This window comes from Mytilus edulis, chromosome 5 (genome assembly GCF_963676685.1).
Source record: "Mytilus edulis chromosome 5, xbMytEdul2.2, whole genome shotgun sequence".
Lineage (NCBI taxonomy): Eukaryota > Metazoa > Mollusca > Bivalvia > Mytilida > Mytilidae > Mytilus > Mytilus edulis.
The window spans coordinates 33,414,925-33,435,000 of record NC_092348.1 but is presented as its reverse complement, the minus strand read 5'-3'; the positions used below and the strand labels follow the sequence as shown (position 1 = coordinate 33,435,000).

Genomic DNA, 20,076 nt, shown 5'->3' with positions numbered 1-20,076 from the left:
ATATATATATATTTAATAACGTGTTTGGATAGCCTATTGTAAAACATCAATTTTGTCATGATTTCATTCGGTCTCAATTTATCATTTTATATCCTTATATTGACAACTTTAGACATCGTTAAATTTTTAGACATCGTTAAAAATGTTTTTGTATTATTTGATTAATCGGAAAAGTAAATATAAACCACAGGTGCCCATTGTTAAATAAAGAATCATAGAGTGCATTTCTTTCTAACACGGCTATATGCGCGCACATGTTTTGATCATTTGTTTCTATTAAACATACGTTTGCAAAGTTTACGTAAACTTTGACAAACTATGCACTCGCTAGAAATGCGTCTACAGTTTGTCGTTCATCGTTTCACGTTTTAGTACAAACGCTACATTTGTTTCTAACTTCAACCTGATTAAACGATGTATTTGTTTCTACGTTTGTAAAAAAGTCTGTTTACCAACAACATGTGCATGCATTATTGAAAGTTCAAACAGGGTCAGTAAACACTGATTGAACGATGTATTTGTTTCTACTTTTGTAGCGTTTAGAAAACAACAACAAACGCCACACAACGTTTACAGAAATAAATGCACTCATAACTTCATATACGTAACAGGAAGAAACGAACGAAATTATTACATACATTAACGCTCGAGAAAATTATTTCTCAGTTTTATACAGACAATACGATAGGATAAACACATTTGTTTACCGTTTGACATTTGACATCTTAAGCTGTACCGAATCATGCAGGTAAGCATAATTACAAGAAAACTTATAAATAGCAAAATAACATGTAAATATAAAGATTTGTGTATGCAATAATTAATTGAACAACTAAAAGTAAATAAATAAGTATCAGAGAAGAACCAAAACAATTGAGTTTTACATTTTCTACAAAACAAAATGACATTCTTTTTATAGTGACTGACTTGATTAGTTATCTGAGCATACATAAGAAATGTGGTATGAGTGCCACTGAGACAACTCTCCATGCAGGTCACAATGTGTGAAAAAGAAACAATTATAGTTCAAAGTACGGCTTTGTTATATGGTAGAAAAAAGGATAACACGCTATTTAAATGAAAACCGTGTAGTGGTAACAGGTGTTACAAACATATGAAAGTTTTATTCTCTATTCTATTTCCCAAGTAGAGCAAGTACCAGGAATGAAACTCTCTTCTCCTTATATCTTTTAGTTTAAGTAAAAACATAATAACATGCTTTTTTTATTCATAGCAAAGAAAAGAGTTTTGATATTATTCCAATTCTAATTATTTACTAAAATGTAGCATGAAATTGAAAAGTGATACTAATATATGAATTTTTTTAAAAACAAAATGAAAAAATAACTGCAAATTTCTTGAATAATCCCATGACATTAGATTACATAAACACGGTTTAGCAGTTAAATGTGAAAATGAAAATAGTGAGAAATTCAATGTGCTCTGAGGGTATGTGTAGGTGTCGAACATATTTTGTGTAGATTAGAAAACGACTTCACCTACAAAACAAAATAAAAACGTCATATTAGAATGTTTTACCTGTCATATATATATATCAACTTGTACACACATTTAAAAAAAATCGAAAAATATGTGTGACCATATAAATTAGTTGTTGTGTAGCAGATAAATCAAGACATAATTTATTATTATCATTTTAAGACAGCAGTTGGGTCTCGTATAGATCTCTCGCCGAACATCACATATGCTAAAAAGAAAGAAAAAGGCATGGAAAACTCCAATCATTTTTTCATATTAAGACGAATGAAAAAGGATTTATTATGATTATAATATGAAAAAATACTTAAAGAACTAAGATCAAAGCAGTTAATTAACAAAATAGACAAACTCTTTGATTTCAAATTTAATTAGGAAATGGAAAACTATGATGGCTAGAATATGTTACAACGCATATCTTTTTCTCTGGTTTTCCAGGATACATTTATTCAACTAACAAATGACTAAGTGCATGTTTATCCTTAATCATGACATCCTTTATCCTATATATTTTTTTAGATGCGTTGTTAAAAAGACTTCTGAATTTATATTCGCGACAGAAAACGTCCGCAAGGTATACAAAAGTCAACATCCGAGAAACTTGATTCTCAGCTTTATACAGACAACATGATATAATGAACACACTTAGTGTCATAGTTATCGTTTTATGTTTTGTCTCAATAGCCGTATCGAATAATTCAGGTAAGCATAGATACATTTGACTGCAATATCATATGTAATTTTAGGGGATTTGTGTTTGTAATTGAGGACAAAAAGTAAGTGAATATAAGTATCAGTCTTTGAGAGATTTTTATGTTTTCATTATTCATGTTTTCATGTTTTCATGTTTTTATGTTTGAGTTTTGATGCATTTCAGTGTTCCTGGTTTTTTTTGTTTTTTTTTTCCTCTTATAGTTGATACATTTCCCTCAGGTTTAGGTTGTCACCCGGATTTGCTTTCTCTCAACCGATTTATGAACACCGGTATACTGTTGCCTTTAATTATTCTATCATTTTTTTTAACTTTTAATTTTACAGTCCTGGTCATTTGTCCGAGCATTCGGTTCCATTTACAGCCGAACCTAACTCAAAGGACGTGAAATAGCTATATATCAGCTAGAATCAAACGCTTTCATTTGATTTCACTTTATAATCAAGGTTTCTGTTTTTTGTTGTTGTTGCTGAATTAACAGATGGCGAAGGACCAAGTTTAAAACACAACACCTGTATAAATACATGTTTATGGTCAGAAAACTATATTTGTTTTTGAAATCCAGTAACAAAAAGTACTAATTTCAATGTTGAGGCTAATATCAATGCACACGTAACTTAAATGTCTTCAAATACTGAACAATATCCTCTTTATGATCATAAAATAATATTGGGTTGTTGGGCTTATTTAAAGGTTATTATTTATTTCACACGATCATGCTGACAGTCCAAAACCATCATTTCACTTAACAAATGAACATTAATTTGTGAAACGAGTAACACTGCATAGTATTCTATACTAGTTTTGCTGGTTTATATTAGATTGCTAGTTAATATTACAACTCAATATTACGATATGATACCGATATCAATTACAGGTAATCCGGTAACAATGTACAAAACCGCAATACTTATGTTCGTAATATTGCAGAATCATTTACTTGTACCTTAAACGTGTTTGTCAACGGCTATCTCACTTGGTCTGTCAGAGGCCTTCCAGTGTTGATTAAATTAGAATAAAAGATTAAAGATCATGCATGCTCATCATGATCATCAATGAGTTCATTCCTCAAACTTTAGTTCTGAAATCCAAGAACTATGAAAACTTTCTGTTAAAAACAACAATGTTTAGCCACTTGCTGTTATATATATGTAGGACTCATATCTATGGATGGTTCCAGATCTATATATTCGTCATGCCATCACAAATCTATGGCAGATATTTTACAATCAAAATCTCTGGCAAGTTTTGTAATTAACATTGATAGTATTTTCATGCTACAACCTCTTGGTCTGAAACAATGCTGATGGACTGGCTGTCATTACGAGACCATCCTAACAGTATCTAGAAATTTTGTACTTGTGACATAAATTGCTAAGAATATCAGTAAGTGCGTTTTGTAAGTTTTGGCTTTACGTGTACTCAACATGCTTAATTATATATCGAAGTGTGAAATGTTTGAAAAAGGGTTATACTTGAAATTGGTATTAGAAAATAAAAAGGATAAAAAATATAAAGATGGAGCAAAGATATTTTAGCTATTGCTAAGAGAAAAACAAATTTACATTCAAATTACTTCCAATCAAGTTTGCTTAACACGTTCCGTGTAATTCACATATTAGATATTGTCTTATATTTTATTTCATTGTCATTTTAATTTCAGATTGTCAGGGACCAAGTATTGAAACTCCAAAGTTATATGAATATATTCTTTTGTCAGATAACAACATTTGTATTGGAAATTCAGTAACCGATAGTATTACTTTCAATGTTAAGGCTAAGAGCGATGCACATGTAGCTTTGATGTCTTCAAATACTGACCATGATCCTATTTATGAAATAATAATAGGTGGTTGGTCTAACTCAAGGTCTATCATCCGTGACAGCAAAGAAGGGCTACCGTTGGCAATGCATCATGGACCAATACTCAAACAAAATGTGTATAGGACATTTAACATAAGCTGGAGTCATGGCCATATCAGAGTAAAAGATGGAAGTGAAGCGACAATCATGGAATGGACTGATACTACAAACCCATTAGAAATCAGAAATATCGGAATTTCTACATGGTGGAGTTCAACAGGGAATTGGTCATTCCCATGTCAAGGTACCAACGTTTTGTTTTGTAGTGCTTTATGTAAACGTGGTGTCAATAATCACTTTGGTGAGCATAGTTGTCCTGCAGATCTAATAATTAGTTCATACCTCAAGCTTTATTTTCTGAAATCCAAGAACTATGAAAGACTTTCGATTAAAAACAACAATGTTTAGCCACTTGCTGTTATGTATAACACTGTTTTTAATTTAATTTCAAACGATCCGACTACTAGTTCAAAACCACATTTATTTTATCAATTATATTGGTTATTTTGATAAGAAATATATTTTATGAACCAGTTTGGAAACGTAATAGGTATACTAACATCATCCAACAAAGCTTGATTTATTAACTCTTTTTTCGAGGAATATTCTATAACAACAAAGTAAATGGTTAATCAATTTAGATACCAAATGACACAAACAAAAACATGTTTACCATATTTCAACAAATGTGGGTATAAATGTAAATGTACAATTGCTTTATTATGCCAATAATGTAATAGTAAATCAAGTACGATATTGGTTGGGTATTTGGGTTTTAACTTACCTAGCTTAAAGGCCAGGATAACTACTTTTCAAATCCATTCACTAGTAAACGAATATCAGTCTTAAATAGTTTTTTTTATCTGAACAGCTCTAAAAAAAGCTAAACATAAGAACATCAAGTCATTTTCAATTAACAGTCAATCTAATTCACTGCAATAAACTGGTTTCGGCTTATAAAAATAATAAATATTATAACAATATGATACCGATATTAAGTATGCAATTGTATTTAGATTTAAAACAAACATGTCATCTCTTGCAGTCAAATTTTTGCACGCATTTAGATAGTTCTTTCTTATTACCATATGTGGATCCCAACCAATACTGGTGGACTGTGCTACTAAAAGCAGTACGCGTATAATGTAAGACTTGACTGCCCACTGTACATAATTAGCTGTCAAAGTATAACATGTTTAAACAATCATGGCTTCAAAATAAATATTTAGATAGAGCAAAGACATCCCATTAATATGAAAGAGAGGCAAACGATACCAAATGGACATACGAACTCATAAGTCGAAAAATAAACTAACAACGACATGGCAAAAATTGAAAAAAAAAGAACTAAAAGACAAACAGTGTTCAAATAGTTATCAAAAGTACCAGGATTATAATTTTATACGCCAGACGCGCGTTTCGTCTACATAAGACTCATCAGTGACGCTCAGATCAAAATAGTTAAAAAGCCAAATCAATACAAAGTTGAAGAGCATTGAGAATCCAAAATTCCAAAAAGTGGTGCCAAATACGGCTAAGGTAATCTACTCCTGGGGTAAGAAAATCCTTAGTATTTCGAAAACAATTAAATAAGTACAAACCCGGTAATAAGTCTAGTTCGAAATAAGAAATGATTAATTTGCGTTCAAAATAATTAAGATCAAGTTAACTTAAAATTTTCAATGTAAATCACATCTTAAGTTTGATTTCATTATCATTATAATCTCAGATTGTCAGGGAAAAGAAAAACAGTATCAGAGAAATACCGAGCTCCAAGGTAAGTTTGAAAGGGGGGATTCCACAAACATCTGACAAAATCAAACATCAGCCAACGGTACTGTTGGAAAACTGCTGCCATAATTCTAAATTGGTACATGGACTTTCCTAAGAAAATGGTGGGTTTAACCTGTTTTATAGCCACCTTTACCTCCCACTTATATTGCAGTTGTTTACAGTTCCGTTGCAATGACACCATTGGGTGTGGAATCAAAGCCAACAGCCAGAACTGTGTAAACATACGTCAAAGACATACAACACAACTGGATAACACAATAAAACAAACATACAAAAATATCTAAAAAAAGACGGCAAGAAAACAATAAGTAATTGATAGTTAATTTAACAAAGACGCAAACAAAAACGCTGTTGGTAGTTTATATGTAGTACATACATTAGTACAATCATAAGAAAAATATAAACACAAGGATTAGTACAATCATAAGAAAAATATAAACACAAGGATTAGTACAATCATAAGAAAAATATAAACACAAGGATATAGAAAAAAAACCCAACAGGGGTATATCCTCTTTCGTCTGATTTTTACCTCTGGATTTACCTGCATCAGGAACGCTCAACGCCAAAAACTCAACAGCTCGCTTGATAAATACCGAGCTATGCATAGTTTCAAACATCACATAAGAAAACATTACCGCAAAGATAAGAAAAGTAAATACTGTCGGCTGAATAAAATGATAAACAACCTCAGCACACAGAATCTATATCTGAATATAAAAATAAGAAGATTGTCAATATAACAACACATTATCAGAGACCTAGTGACATATACATTAACAACTATAGATCGTCATTCGTCCTTTAAGAATGAGCAAAAACTATACCGCATGGTCAGCTATAGGAGGCCCGATATGACAATTGTTAAGCGTTTCAAACGAGAAAACTAATGACCTGATTGATATGTCAACGATGAACATTAAAAAAAGGATATACAATAACAGGACCATCTTGTATAATTATTGGTTCAGACTGAATATTTCAAGCTAATACTATATTAGACAACGATGACGTTGCAAAGTCAACAGCTGAAAGCAGACGAATATCATATGAGTCGAAAACGTATACTACATTCGCGGATGAAATTGGTATATCGCTGCAAAGAAGAGGAAACATGCGGCATTGCATGATTTTAAAATCAAAATAGTTTCGTTTATCACATATACTGGTACTGAGATGACAACTGAAGATAATTTGGAGGTATATAGATATAAGATGATGTTGTATGAGTGCCAATGGGACAACATGTCTACAACTGAGGAGAGGGAAGCCGTATCAGTAGTTTCTTTAGTCTCTATCCAGATGGATATATTAATCGGACCATCACCGAAAAGTTTGGATTTTTGATAGAAAGTAATTTTGCTAAGGATAGCGGTAAACCTTTATTTGAAGGCTTGACATGTACAGTACTAGTGCAATGTATTGAATCAGATTTCGAAGTTTAGAATATTTTAGAAATAGTCTTGAAATTAATATTAGAAAATTTAAAGATGGAAATAAAAAAAAAAACATTAAGATGGTTCAAAGATATCTCTATTGCTAAAAGTAATTCCAATCAAGTTTCCTAAAAACTTCCGGTGTGATTCACATCATATATATTGTGTTTATGCTTTATTTCATTGTTCCTTATAGTTTCAGATTGTCAGGGACACAGTATTGAAACTCCAAACCTGTATAAATACATTCTGTTGTCAGACAACGGCATTTGTGTCGGAAATCAAGTAACGGATAGTATTAGTTTCAAAGTTAAGGCTAAGAGCAATGCACATATAGCTTTAATGTCTTCAAATAATGAACAAGATCCTCTTTATGAAATAATATTGGGTGGTTGGGATAACTTAAAGTCTATCATCCGTTATAGCAAAGAAGGGCTACCATTGGCAATGCACCGTGGACCAGTACTCAAGCCAACTGTATATAGGACTTTCTATATCAAATGGAACAATGGACAGATCCGAGTAGAAGATGGAAGTAAAGCGACAATCATGGAATGGACTGACGCTTCAAGCTCATTTGAAATCAGAAATATCGGAATTTCAACAGGATGGGGTTCAATCGGGAATTGGTCATTCCCATGTCGAGGTACACACGTTTTGTTATGTAGTTCTGTTTGAAAAGAGGCACATATATGTACATTTGTGATTTTTTGATTCACTCGGATCTCTGAATTTGTTCATTCTCTATGAAGTTAGTTTTTGGAAATTAAATAACAAAAAATGGATACTTTTTTTTCAAATAACAAAACTGTCTGTCAAACAAATTCAACCTTATATATAATATCGATGAGAAATTTCAAAGAAATAAAAAGGTAAAAAAAAAAATTTCTTTTTCTCAGCTTGAATCCATACACTACTTACAATTATCTTTTAATATACAGTTTACAATTATTCCGCTTTCTATTTGTTTGTGGATAGAATTGTTTTAGATACATGATTTTTATATTAATTATTTTCTCTGAACTCATGTTTAAGTAGTTGTCAGTAAATCATGTAAATGAAGTACTCTCATATATCTGTACTCTGTGAATGATGCATAGATATCATAGGCCTATCATGCACGTCCTGTCTGTTTTATTTTGTTTGATGTTTTCTTTTTTGAACCGATCCTATCAGTAAAGCCATTTCCACTGACTTTTATAGTTTGTTCTTATGTTGTATTGTTATAACACCGTCCAATGTAACAGGAGGAGTGGCGCATTCAAACATGTTGCTCAATCCTTTTCATATCTTAATGAATAAAATATGTTTAAAATCTAAATTCAAACGTGTTCAACCCCTACACATTAATTTTGTGCATGTCCCCAGCCAAGAGCATGTAGTTCAGTGGTTGTCGTTGGTTCACGCCTGCACTTATTTTGTCATGAGCAACACGACGGGTGTCAAATATGGATCAAGTTCTGATTACCCTTCCGAAGCACATGAGATCCCCAAGTTTTTGGTGGTTTTTGTGTTGCTTACTCATTAGTTTTCTATGTTGTGTCTTGTGTACTATCATATGTCTGTTTGTCTTATTATTTCTTAGCCATGGCGTTGTCAGTTTATTTTCTGTCTATGAGTTTGACTGTCCCTCTGGTATCTGTCGCCCCTCTTTTGTCGATAAATTGTTTTATTTTTGTAAACCATGCCGGTTTTTTTCAATTGAACAGTTTCATATTTTTCATGTCAGGGCCTTGTAAAGCCGACTTTATCCATTTTCGTATCTCTGAAGACTAAAAGGTTGTCTTTAACTGTTTACATCTTCTTTGTCTCATTAGCAATTATACACATCACCTTATTTTTACTGTGATCGTACAATGCCATTTGGTCTGCTTGATATTTACCATTACATCTTATTCATTAATAATAATAATGTATGTGTGACCTGCATAAGTTAAATATGTTGTATATATATGATAAGTTATGATTGTCTCTATAGATGTTTATGCACAAACAAAACCATAAAACGTACATCATTGCCGATTTTTTATAAAAAAAAGTACAAAACATTGTTTAATTGAAACTTAGGAAAACGGTCGTATAACTGACTTGACATAGACATTTTCATAAGAAAACGGTGAGTTGAACCGGAATTTCTAGCCTTCACTTCTAATTGTATAACACTTTTTTTTTTTAATTGATCTGTTATATTGCCAAATTGAGTGATGAACCAAAAAGACATAATTTATTTGCAGCTACTAGTAAACTGTGTAAGTATAGACACAGACATACAAAACTAATTAATTCAACGTTTATATCTCACAATTAAACCAATTCGTTTGTCCTTGATTTAATCTGGTGCGCATCATGTTGAAAAATCTTGCATTTAATCGACAATTCCGCCAGCAAAAAAAGTTTTTGTAGTTAGTATAGTAAATCATAATGATCATGGCATATTAATCACTTTCCCGATGAAATACAAAAGCATTGGAATATAAAAACAAGGGTCAACAAAATGAAAACAACACTATGAAATCTCTTGCGACCGAATGGCATCTCTAGAATAGACCTAACAGCATATCGAGCATCTAAAGCCAAACACATGAAAGCTGCATGCACATATTCCGCATCACGTTAACAGTCATACGACCAATAGGAACATAATAGAACAGACATTTTTTTTTCGATCAAGTTATTCACATCTTCTGTTTAATTTTATTGTCGTTATAATTTCAGATTGTCAGGAAAACGATCAAAAGATTCAGAAAAATACCACACTCCAAGGTAAATACAAGAAGGGGAAGACATATTCCTCACTTGGTATTAGCATTTTCTGAAAATATATGGTAACACATGGTTTTATATATAGCTAGCTAAAGCTTCCACCTTTATGAAAGTTGTATAGTTTTATTATATTGACCAAAGTAGGTGTGAAACCCAAGCAGATATAATATATTAATGAGAAAATGATAAGTATCCAGCAGCCAGAACAGTGTTAACAGACATCACAAGAAATTCAACATAACTGACTAAAAAACAACTGCAATTAATAACGAGTTTATAGTTGATAGTAAACTTGACAATGAAGCCAATATTTTGTTTTATATTTGATAGTATTATATAGTATATACTTTCTCAATATGGTAAAAAAAAAAGAAGAGAAAATGGTGAATAAAATAAAATAGAATGAAAACACTACGACAAAACACCGCTTGTGTTTGAATATCAAATCTGGACCCACGTGAAACGCTGAAAAACATACATGACCTTATCTCGTCAAGCAAAAATCATACGACCAAAAAGACCGTAAAAGTGCAAAGACAAATGAAAAGGAAAATTGCTGAATAAATTAAAGGGTACATTTAGAGCCATGACTTAGTGCCACAAACTGTTTACAAGACATTTTAAATAAAATGCAGTCATGGCCATTGCAGAGTAGAATTTAAAAGTAAAGCGAAAACTATTAAATGAATCATTATTTCGATATAAAAATAAGAAGACAACTGTAGATTTGATTGTGAACGAGATAACTCTCAACTGGAAACCACACGAAATAGAAAATAACTGTAAGTCACCGTAAGGTCTTTAACTCAGCTATAAAAGGCTAAAAAACGACAAGTGCGATTTGCAATTTGTTAGTTCAAGGCTAAAAAAATCAGAAATATTAGAATTTCTACAGGATGAGATTCAACACGGAATTGGTCATTCCAATGTCATAGTACAAACGCTCGTCTTATATAAAACTGAGAAGATATTCAATGATTCTTATAACACAACTTTCTGGTAAATATTTTTTTTTTAAATGGTAAAAAAAAATATAACACAACTTTCCACCAGAGATTAAATGACACAGAAGATAACAACTATATGTCATCCTAATGACTTTAACAATGCGCAAATTCCGTACCGCATAATCAGCTTTAAAAGACAACAAAATGACAAATGAAAATCCATTTTGTTATCGTCGAAAAGTGACGACCAAATGCATGTGCCGATCTTTTTTGCACATTATAATTATGACATTTCTTCCTCTTTCTACATCTTGGACCGAATAACGCTGGTGAACTGTTCGCCATTACAAAACGATTCTCACAATATCTAAGTGTCTCTTGTAGCATGATTTGCTTATAAAAGAGGTTATCGTTTTATGAATGGATTGACTGTCCATGTTCTTCATCAGCTGTCAAGGAGTAAAATATTTATATAACGGTTCTAATCGAAATTGATTTTACAAAATATAAAGGTGGTAAAAAACATATTTCGACAGAGCAAAATCATTGTCATAGCTAACGGGAATAACTAATCTGCAATTAAATTATTCCGGGTAAAGTTTACTAAAAATACCCTCATTATCCACATGTTATGCTTTATTTTTTTGTCGTTATAATTTCAGATTGTCAAGGACCAAGTATTGAAACCCCAAACCTGTATAAGTACATACTTTTGTCAGACTATGGCATTGTTATTGAACATCTAGTAAACGATAGTATTAATTTCAAAGTTAAGGCTAGCAGAAATGTACAGGTAGCATTAATGTCTTCAAATACAGATCAGGATCCTCTTTATGAAATAGTATTGGGTGGCTGGGTTAACTCAAAGTCGGTCATCCGTGACAGCAAAGAAGGGGTAGCATTGGCGACGCATGGAGGACAAGTACTTAATCAAACTGAATATAGGAAATTTTACATTAGCTGGCGAGATGGGCGTATTAGAGTAGAAAATGGAAGTAAAGCGACCATCATGGAATGGACTGATACTTCAAGCCCATTAAAAATCAGAAATATAGGAATTTCAACAAGAGGGGGTTCAACAGGGAATTGGAAATTTCCATGTAAAGGTACGAACGTTTTATCATAAATAAGTGTTTTTTTAAAGTGGTGATCATGTCCATTGTGGTATTCTTTGCTGTTTTGTAGATCTGTAAATAAGTTCATTCTTTAAGACCTATTTTTGTCAAAAAATGTCATAAACGATGTTTAAGATTTATCAAACACTATTTTTTAACCACAATACTAAGCCATCTGTTGCTAGAGTCAAATTAACATGACTTATATTTTTTTTTATTTCACTCGACCCGACTACTAGCAAATTATGAAATGAACAAATTATGCTGGTAAGTTTGAGAAAAATATATTCATAAAACAGTTCGGAAACTTATCATTACTTCATGCAGCATAGCTTGTATTTTGAACTAATGTTTCGAGGCAATTCCATAATGACGAAGTAAATCCTTTTATATAGGAACTCACATGATTTATACGTATGACTCGCAGTGTTTTGTATTCATACAAATTTCTTTGAACTCATACTATTGGTCAATAAAATACCCCTTAGTAATCATGACTTATTCCAATATTTTTTGCATTGCCGAAAGCTCGAGGCCAAAATTTATTCCTCGCAAGTATACTTTCACATTTGACAAGACAAACGGTTTTTGTTTGTTTTGCAGGAATTCAAGAACAGGAGAAGATTTTATCGAGCAAGAAAACAGAAATTCTGTTCATCTTATTAACGGCGATATTATTTGTCATTGTGACTTTCATTTTGGGATGTCTTTTTATTCGACACTATAAAAGAAATCGGGTAAGATTACCATCATCTAAAGACGAAGTTGATAGAGGAAATACCAATGAAATATATGACGAAATCGATATAGCCTTGGAAATAAATGTCAACAATAGTGTATATTTAACGCCGCCGGGAGATGATCAAATTGGAATACATGAAATGCGTGATGCAGAACAAATATCGACGTCGACCTGTAAACAAACGATACAAAATATTGTAGAACAAAAGATTCGTGATATTTCGATGGGACATCGGATAAGATCCTCATCACCTATAGATCACACTGATACAGGAAGTACCAATGAAGTATGTAAAGAAATAGGTTTAGCTTTGGAAATAAATGTCAATAATAGTGTATACATATCGTCTTCGGGAAATAATCAAATTGAAAATCGTGAAATGCGCGATGCCGAACAAATATCGATGCCGACCTCAATACAAACGATACAGGGAATTAAAGAACACACGATGAGTGATATGTCAATGTCAGTACTTCCGGAAATGACAAAACACGTGGTTAGTGATACAGTTCAAGTAGCAAGTGAGGATAACCTTTCAGAACTTAACAGTAGACGCTCTTCCTTAAGCAGTGAAAGTGAATATGACAAATGTTTCAACAGTATATCAAGTTTTATATAAATATTTCGGACCTAAGAAAAGCTACGAATACACCATATAGAGCATTTAGCTAATCATCAAAGAGATGTCATCAATGGTAACTCTTTACATGGCAAAACAAATACATTCACAAAGTATTTTACTGTAAGAAGGTAGATAAAGAGTTCAAAATTCATATTCTCAATAAAGTGAAGGAAGATTTTGAATATATAATTATTTCATTTATATCTCAAACTAAAATCAGTGCATTTTGAACTCTTGTTGTACAATCTATTTAACCGAGCAGAATAAAATTCGATAAGTAACATTAGTTCGCATGTTGTGTAGGTAATAACAATAATCCGTGTGCATATTGATTGTTCCTTTGAGTATCGTATTATATCTGGGTTTTTTTTTAAATCAAAATTTAAGAAGAAACTGCAAGCAAAACCTAAGATAAGATTATTATTTATTAACTGAATGTAGATTGCTTAACGTCCAGACAATGACGTTTGATTATTGAGGTTTTGTGAATGGTATGATTCAATTGGTCATGAGAAAATCATAGCGGGAAATTAAATCCATATTGATAACCAGTAACATGAAAATGTGAAATGAACACAAAGCCTGTGTTTAAGGTGGTATGGGTGTCTTCCTCCATCTTGGATTGTAAAAAACAGAGAATCAAAGGTCCAGATTTTCCATCAAGTTAGCAAAATTTGATGCAGGAATGCAGATGTTTAATGTACATTTTCATTTAAAAGTACCAATTTATAAGAATATAACTTCTAAATATTGATATTTTTGCAAATGTTAATTATTTTTGGTTGTTTTAAAAAAAAAATTAAATTGGCATTTTAAGGGGAGGTAACTCTAAAAAAGTGCATTTTCTGAAGGATTCTGTATGGAATTTTCCTATTTTGTATTTTAGCCGGAAAAAACGTACGGTGACCCTATCTTTTCTTTTGATATTCTCAAAGCAGTGTCTGAAAGCTATCTTTTCCTGAAGTATTTAACAATTCTATCATTTTGTTTAGTTTCTAATCACAAAATGGTATTTTTTCCTGTATAATCCATACAAAATGCGTCATTTTGTCCCGTCCTATAGCTTGAGAAAATGCGCGGTGACCTATCATTTTTATTATATTTTTCAACATGTATCAATAGATACAACGTTTTGGCAAAGTATGAACAAATTCTATAATTTTTATTTTAGACTCCCATACCACCTTAAAAGACTGTTACATTCAGCCTCATTGTTTGAAAGATGAAATCAAATCCGATAAGACTCACTGACATAGATTACTAACACTACCACGGGTATGCGACGTGTGTAGTTGGATAAGTGGGTAAGGTGAGGGGTAAAAACAAAAATGTAAATCTCATCAAGTAAACTTTTATTTGATGTTAAATCACGAAACATCGTATTTTATGTGTTCATTGCAAAACATTTCAAACAAAGTCCATATAATATCATGATCTTGGTATTCCGAAAGAGGAGTAATTTGCTATTAAAGCGAAGTAACACTCAAAATGATGATAGGCTAAATGTTTCCAGACACTCCAGATGTGTATTGTCATTATTCAATAGCCGAACCAGTTGAATCATTGTCCGCAGTATGAAGTAGTAGTCCACCCTTGTAGGAATAAAACGACTTTTTATATTTTCTTTAATGATTTTTTGTTTTGTTTTCTTCTATAATCTTGAAGACTATAAAGAATAGATACAAACTTTAAATTACAAAAACGTTCAACAAGATGAGATCTACAAAGAAGTCAATTTTGCCGAAATTGTAAACAGACTATTTATAGAAGTAATTGCACTTAAATAATGCATGTGTAACCCTTTTTTGTGTTTTAGATGAAAACGAAAGAAAATAGACTAAAATTGTAAACCGAAAAAAAAAGTTATCAATGCAAGATAAAAAAAAAAAGATTTCGTCTACAATGTCATAGAGTTACATTGTCGAAGATGCAAACAGACCTAAAATATCGGCACATGCTCTTTAAAGCCTCTTAGTTTGAGTTTAGCTGTTATGTATTTCCAAAATTGGTTCTTATGACTTCTCCCATCCTATTTTTAGCATACTTGTTGCATGATTTTGTTATTTCAATCTTTATTGATTGGAGTATTCTCCCCATTTTTATTCTCAAATACTTCTGTTCATTTCCAATACCGTATCTTTGTCGGTTTGCGCCGTTAAAACACACAGTTTTAAGAAGGTGAAAGCAATTAATATTAATATATCATTTTCATATCCTTATACGGACAAATCTAAACATTGCCTCAATTTATTTTCTGGATTCTTTCATTAATCTTACAGCATATTATATAACACAATGAATATATACATATATATGTATAACTCTAACGTACTTTTTTAGATAAAGATGCATGTCTTTATATACGTAGCAGGTAACGTCCACAAGTAATAGACAAGTTGAAATCTAGGAAACCTATTCCCAGTTTTAAACATACAAAACGATAAAATGAACACATTTATAGTTATATTTTCCCTCTTTTGTCTGATCTCATCAGCTGTACTGAGTAATGGAGGTAAGCATAGATATATTTAAATTTACAGTCAAATTGGTGATTATGGATTTGTGTATGAAATGAAGGACAGGAAGCAAATTAATTTTAGAATCAGAGATTAACCACAAAAAATAGTTTTAAGTTTTGTGCACAACTCGTTAGGTTTTTGTTTTTGCATTAATGATCTTTTATCCAAGATTTCGTTTATTTCTTTGCGGATTGGCCTTCAGCAGAAAATCCATTGCAAAAAAAAACCGTGTAGAATTACAGGGGGATATTTAACATAATCGGCATAAAATATCCAAACATCAGCAAAAATCTTATACTCAGTAATTCAATTAAGGAACAAGGTATAGTAAATGGGCTGTGTGACCGATTTTGTTAAAATTTGGTATAAAAGGTTATCTGGTTGCACTATAACTTAAAATCAACGAATTAATATTTTAGATTGGGCTAAAAATCACCAAATCTCAGATAACAAATGAACAGATTTTTGTTATAATTGATATGTTGTAAATGTTAATTAATTATTTTTTTTTAGAATTTATTATAGGGTTACTGACTACGTTTAATGTGTATTAACTAAACTGTTACACTGATGTTACACATATTCGTGTGTGATAATTTTTCACCTAAAACAACAATTTTGAAATTCAACCGATATCGGTCGTATAAAAATTAATAAAACAAAAAAAAACGAACTCTGAGGAAAATTCAAAACAGAAAGTCTCTAATCGAATGGCAAATCAAAAACTCAAACATATCAAACGAATGAATAACAGCTGTCATATTCCAGATTTGGTACAAGCATTTTGTCATGTAGTAAATGGTGGATTAAACCTGGTTTTAGAGCTAGTTAAACATCTTACTTGTATGACTGTCGCAAAATTTCGTTATATTGACAATGATGTTTGAATAAAATCAACAGCTATAACATTCTCATGATCCCTGTGTTGAAACTAATGGTGCAACCCTACAATCATTACGCAAACCCCAGCTAAACAGTTCTTAACCATAAGTTAAATGTTATAAGTATTTTTTTCTGGGAAATGATTTGTAGCGATAAGCATTGAATAATATTTCCAAAAATGGGACTCAATATTGGTAAAACTGTTAAAACCTTCCCAAATTATCAACGTAGAAATAAATTGTTACCCGTCCAGGAAATTGAAAACGTCTCTAGCATTTTACAAATAACAAAATATTAGGATGAGTTCCAGTGAGACAACTATATACCAGAGACCTAATGACGTAGGTGTAAGTAAATCAAATCTCATACTTTATTGTTATCTTTACAGATTGTCAGGTACCAAGTATTGAAACCCCAAACCTGTATTAAATAAATACATTCTTTTGTCAGACAATGGCATTGGTATTGGAAATCCAGTAAGAGATAGTACTAGATTCAAGGTTAAGGCCAGCAAGGATGCTCATATAGCTTTAATGTCATCAAATACTTACCACGATCCTCTTTTTGAGATAGTATTAGGCGCTTGGGCTAACTCAAAATCGGTCATACGCGACAGAAAACAAGGTAGAGCACTGGCAACGCATCATGGATAAGTTCTAAACCAAAACGAATATAGAACATTTTATATTAAATGGACCAATGGACATATTAGAGTTGAAAATGAATTGAATGAGCAAATCATGGAATGGAATTATACCTCAAACCCATTAAATATTACAAATATTGGAGTTTCTACAGGATGGGGTTCAACTGGATACTGGTCATTCGGATGTCTAGGTACCTAATTTTTTTATATTCAATTTGTACTTCTAAGAAAAATCGCAGTCATACTCTATTGTTCGTGGACGTTCATTCACGTACACGTAATGCCGTAAAATCATTAAAAATGTTCGTACAATAGTAACATGCATGAGTAAGGACGAAAACAATAATTGACATTTGCTTTTTACACAATTTTTTAACACCGTACTATGGTTGTTGTCATCAATCATGTGGTTATTGGGTATAGAAACAATCCAATAGTTAAAAAGTTTCACAACTTTGTTCTTTTTGACTTCTAAGTGATATTTAAGGATACACTAATGTAAGAAACATTACTGATGGCCAACAAAACAAAACACTCCTTTGTCTTTGTTTTTGAAGTTAAACAAGTTAAAAAGTTGAGTACAGAGATATTTACGTAATTCCTCCACCTTATTAAGAGTTTCTATTGTCAAATTTCCTGTTTACGGTCACCCATATTTGAAGACCAGACAGAATATTAGAGTATCACAAATATAAACATACAGTCAGTTATATCTGATAATGGTTAATTATTTACATCATGTGTTTTAGCCCGGAACATATTAAAAGCTAAACAAATAGCTTTAAGAGAAGAAAGAGGAAACAAACCAAAGCGTTATGAAATCTAGACCGATTGGGATATACATTTTCTATTTGGAAAATTATGTTTTTGCGGCTGCAACCGACATACATTGCTGAACATAAAGAAATGCATAGACAACTCAATTCATTTTGTTTACTAGGTTCATTTGAAATTAAACACTGATGACAGCCTTTCAAAGTATGCACTCACGATATATGTGTGCTGAAAATAAATCGAATAGGTTCACAATCATCTGTTTGCAAAAGGTTTATGTTAAAAAAATCCACCATCTAGTGTTAAATGACAGGTTCTCTTCGTTAATCGGTATAATGTTGTCTTCGCAATTTTTCAATCTTGGTTTAACATTTGTTTTGCCTATATTAATGGTTGTTTTTAGGCGGTATGTGTCATTAATATACCGGTATACCACTTTGCCATCACTTAGGATTTTTTCAAATATATTTCATAATAACAGACGATTCCTTTTTAAAGTATTCGTTGATATTTTACTAGACACATGTTTTGTGTATTTATTACAGGAAAACATCATATTTAGCAAAATAACAGAAATTATATTGATCTCGTTAACAGTGATATTGCTTGTGATAGTTACCCTTAGTTTGCGTTATCTTTTTCTCCAATGTTATCGAAGAAATCAAATGAGTTCACCATCATATACAAATAAAGTGGATACAGTAAATACCATTGAACACTATGAAGAAATCAATATGGCTATGGAAATAGGTATCGACGATAGTGTATCGCAGTCGCCGGAAAATGATCAATTTGAAAATCATGAAATGCGCGATATCGAACAAATGTCGATGCCGACATCAATACAAACGATACAAGAACAGGTAGAACAAACAAAAAGGCATGTAAGTTCATCATACAAATATGACAAATATGACACTTTTTCTAGACAATCCAGAAGGTGCAAAATACTTCGCTAAAAATTGTAACCGTTAAAATTGTTGCCGCGCACTAAAAAAAACATGGGAACTTTTAAAAGTTGGCGGGTATGAAACAAGTCTTACTATTTTTATGCCCCATTTATGGCAATAAATCAATTCGTTTTGGCTCCAGATGACTTTTAAAATGTATGCATCATTGAAAAAGCTCCAAATTATCACCCTTTGGTGCAAAATAGCCAATTGTTGGTACTAAAATTGAAACATCTTTTTTAAATCATCGGTGACCTATATTTATTATTATTATTTTCAAATAAGCTGTACTTAAACTAAACTATTGTAAAATTTAAGCGATTTCTGTAATTTAGTTCTTTTTTTATTTCGATATTAAAATGTATCCTTCTTTCGAAGGCAGATTGTGAGCGTAAATGGACGGTGACCCCATTTTTTTATGTTATATTTCTATCAAGTATAAGATAAAGTTCATTCATAGAAAAATACAGCGAAATCTTATATTAAAAAAAAAATAATTTAGACCCGCGAGCCCCCTTAATTTATATACTATTGGCACCATAACCCCTAACCTTCTATTTGTGGAATTAAAAAGTGTGGTACAATGTCAGAGCAATCAAAATACTTATACACAAATTATTTTCATGAAACTAGAAAAATGCTTGTTTTGGCCCCGAATTCCTGAACGGTTTGGACTATCATCCCCAAAATCAATCCCAACCTTCTTACAACATTTCATAGTGATCCATACACTTTAACTACAGTTATTGTCCGGAAACTAAATGGGTCTTTGACAAGACACAGACAACAACAAAATCATACCATTATACGACCC

General features: G+C 31.8%; 1 protein-coding gene across 1 annotated transcript; it reads left to right on the top strand.

Annotated features, from left to right (window-relative positions):
• The first annotated feature begins 590 nt into the window (after positions 1-590).
• LOC139523491 (uncharacterized) lies at positions 591-13,673 on the top strand. Its single transcript, XM_071317553.1, has 8 exons — positions 591-748; positions 2,017-2,199; positions 3,873-4,316; positions 5,802-5,849; positions 7,499-7,948; positions 10,018-10,065; positions 11,675-12,118; positions 12,731-13,673. Exons 2-8 carry the CDS (start codon positions 2,133-2,135, stop codon positions 13,486-13,488), a joined length of 2,259 nt encoding a protein of 752 aa, XP_071173654.1. The 5' UTR covers positions 591-748; positions 2,017-2,132; the 3' UTR covers positions 13,489-13,673.
• The last annotated feature ends 6,403 nt before the right edge of the window (positions 13,674-20,076 follow it).

What these genes read in the sequence shown, in the direction of transcription:
- LOC139523491 (XM_071317553.1), top strand. Translation starts at nt 2,133, where the DNA reads ATGAACACACTTAGTGTCATAGTTATCGTTTTATGTTTTGTCTCAATA. An exon ending in AGCCGTATCGAATAATTCAG is followed by an intron (nt 2,200 to 3,872) that starts GTAAGCATAGAT and finishes TTTTAATTTCAG; the next exon opens with ATTGTCAGGGACCAAGTATT. An exon ending in GAAAAATACCACACTCCAAG is followed by an intron (nt 10,066 to 11,674) that starts GTAAATACAAGA and finishes TTATAATTTCAG; the next exon opens with ATTGTCAAGGACCAAGTATT.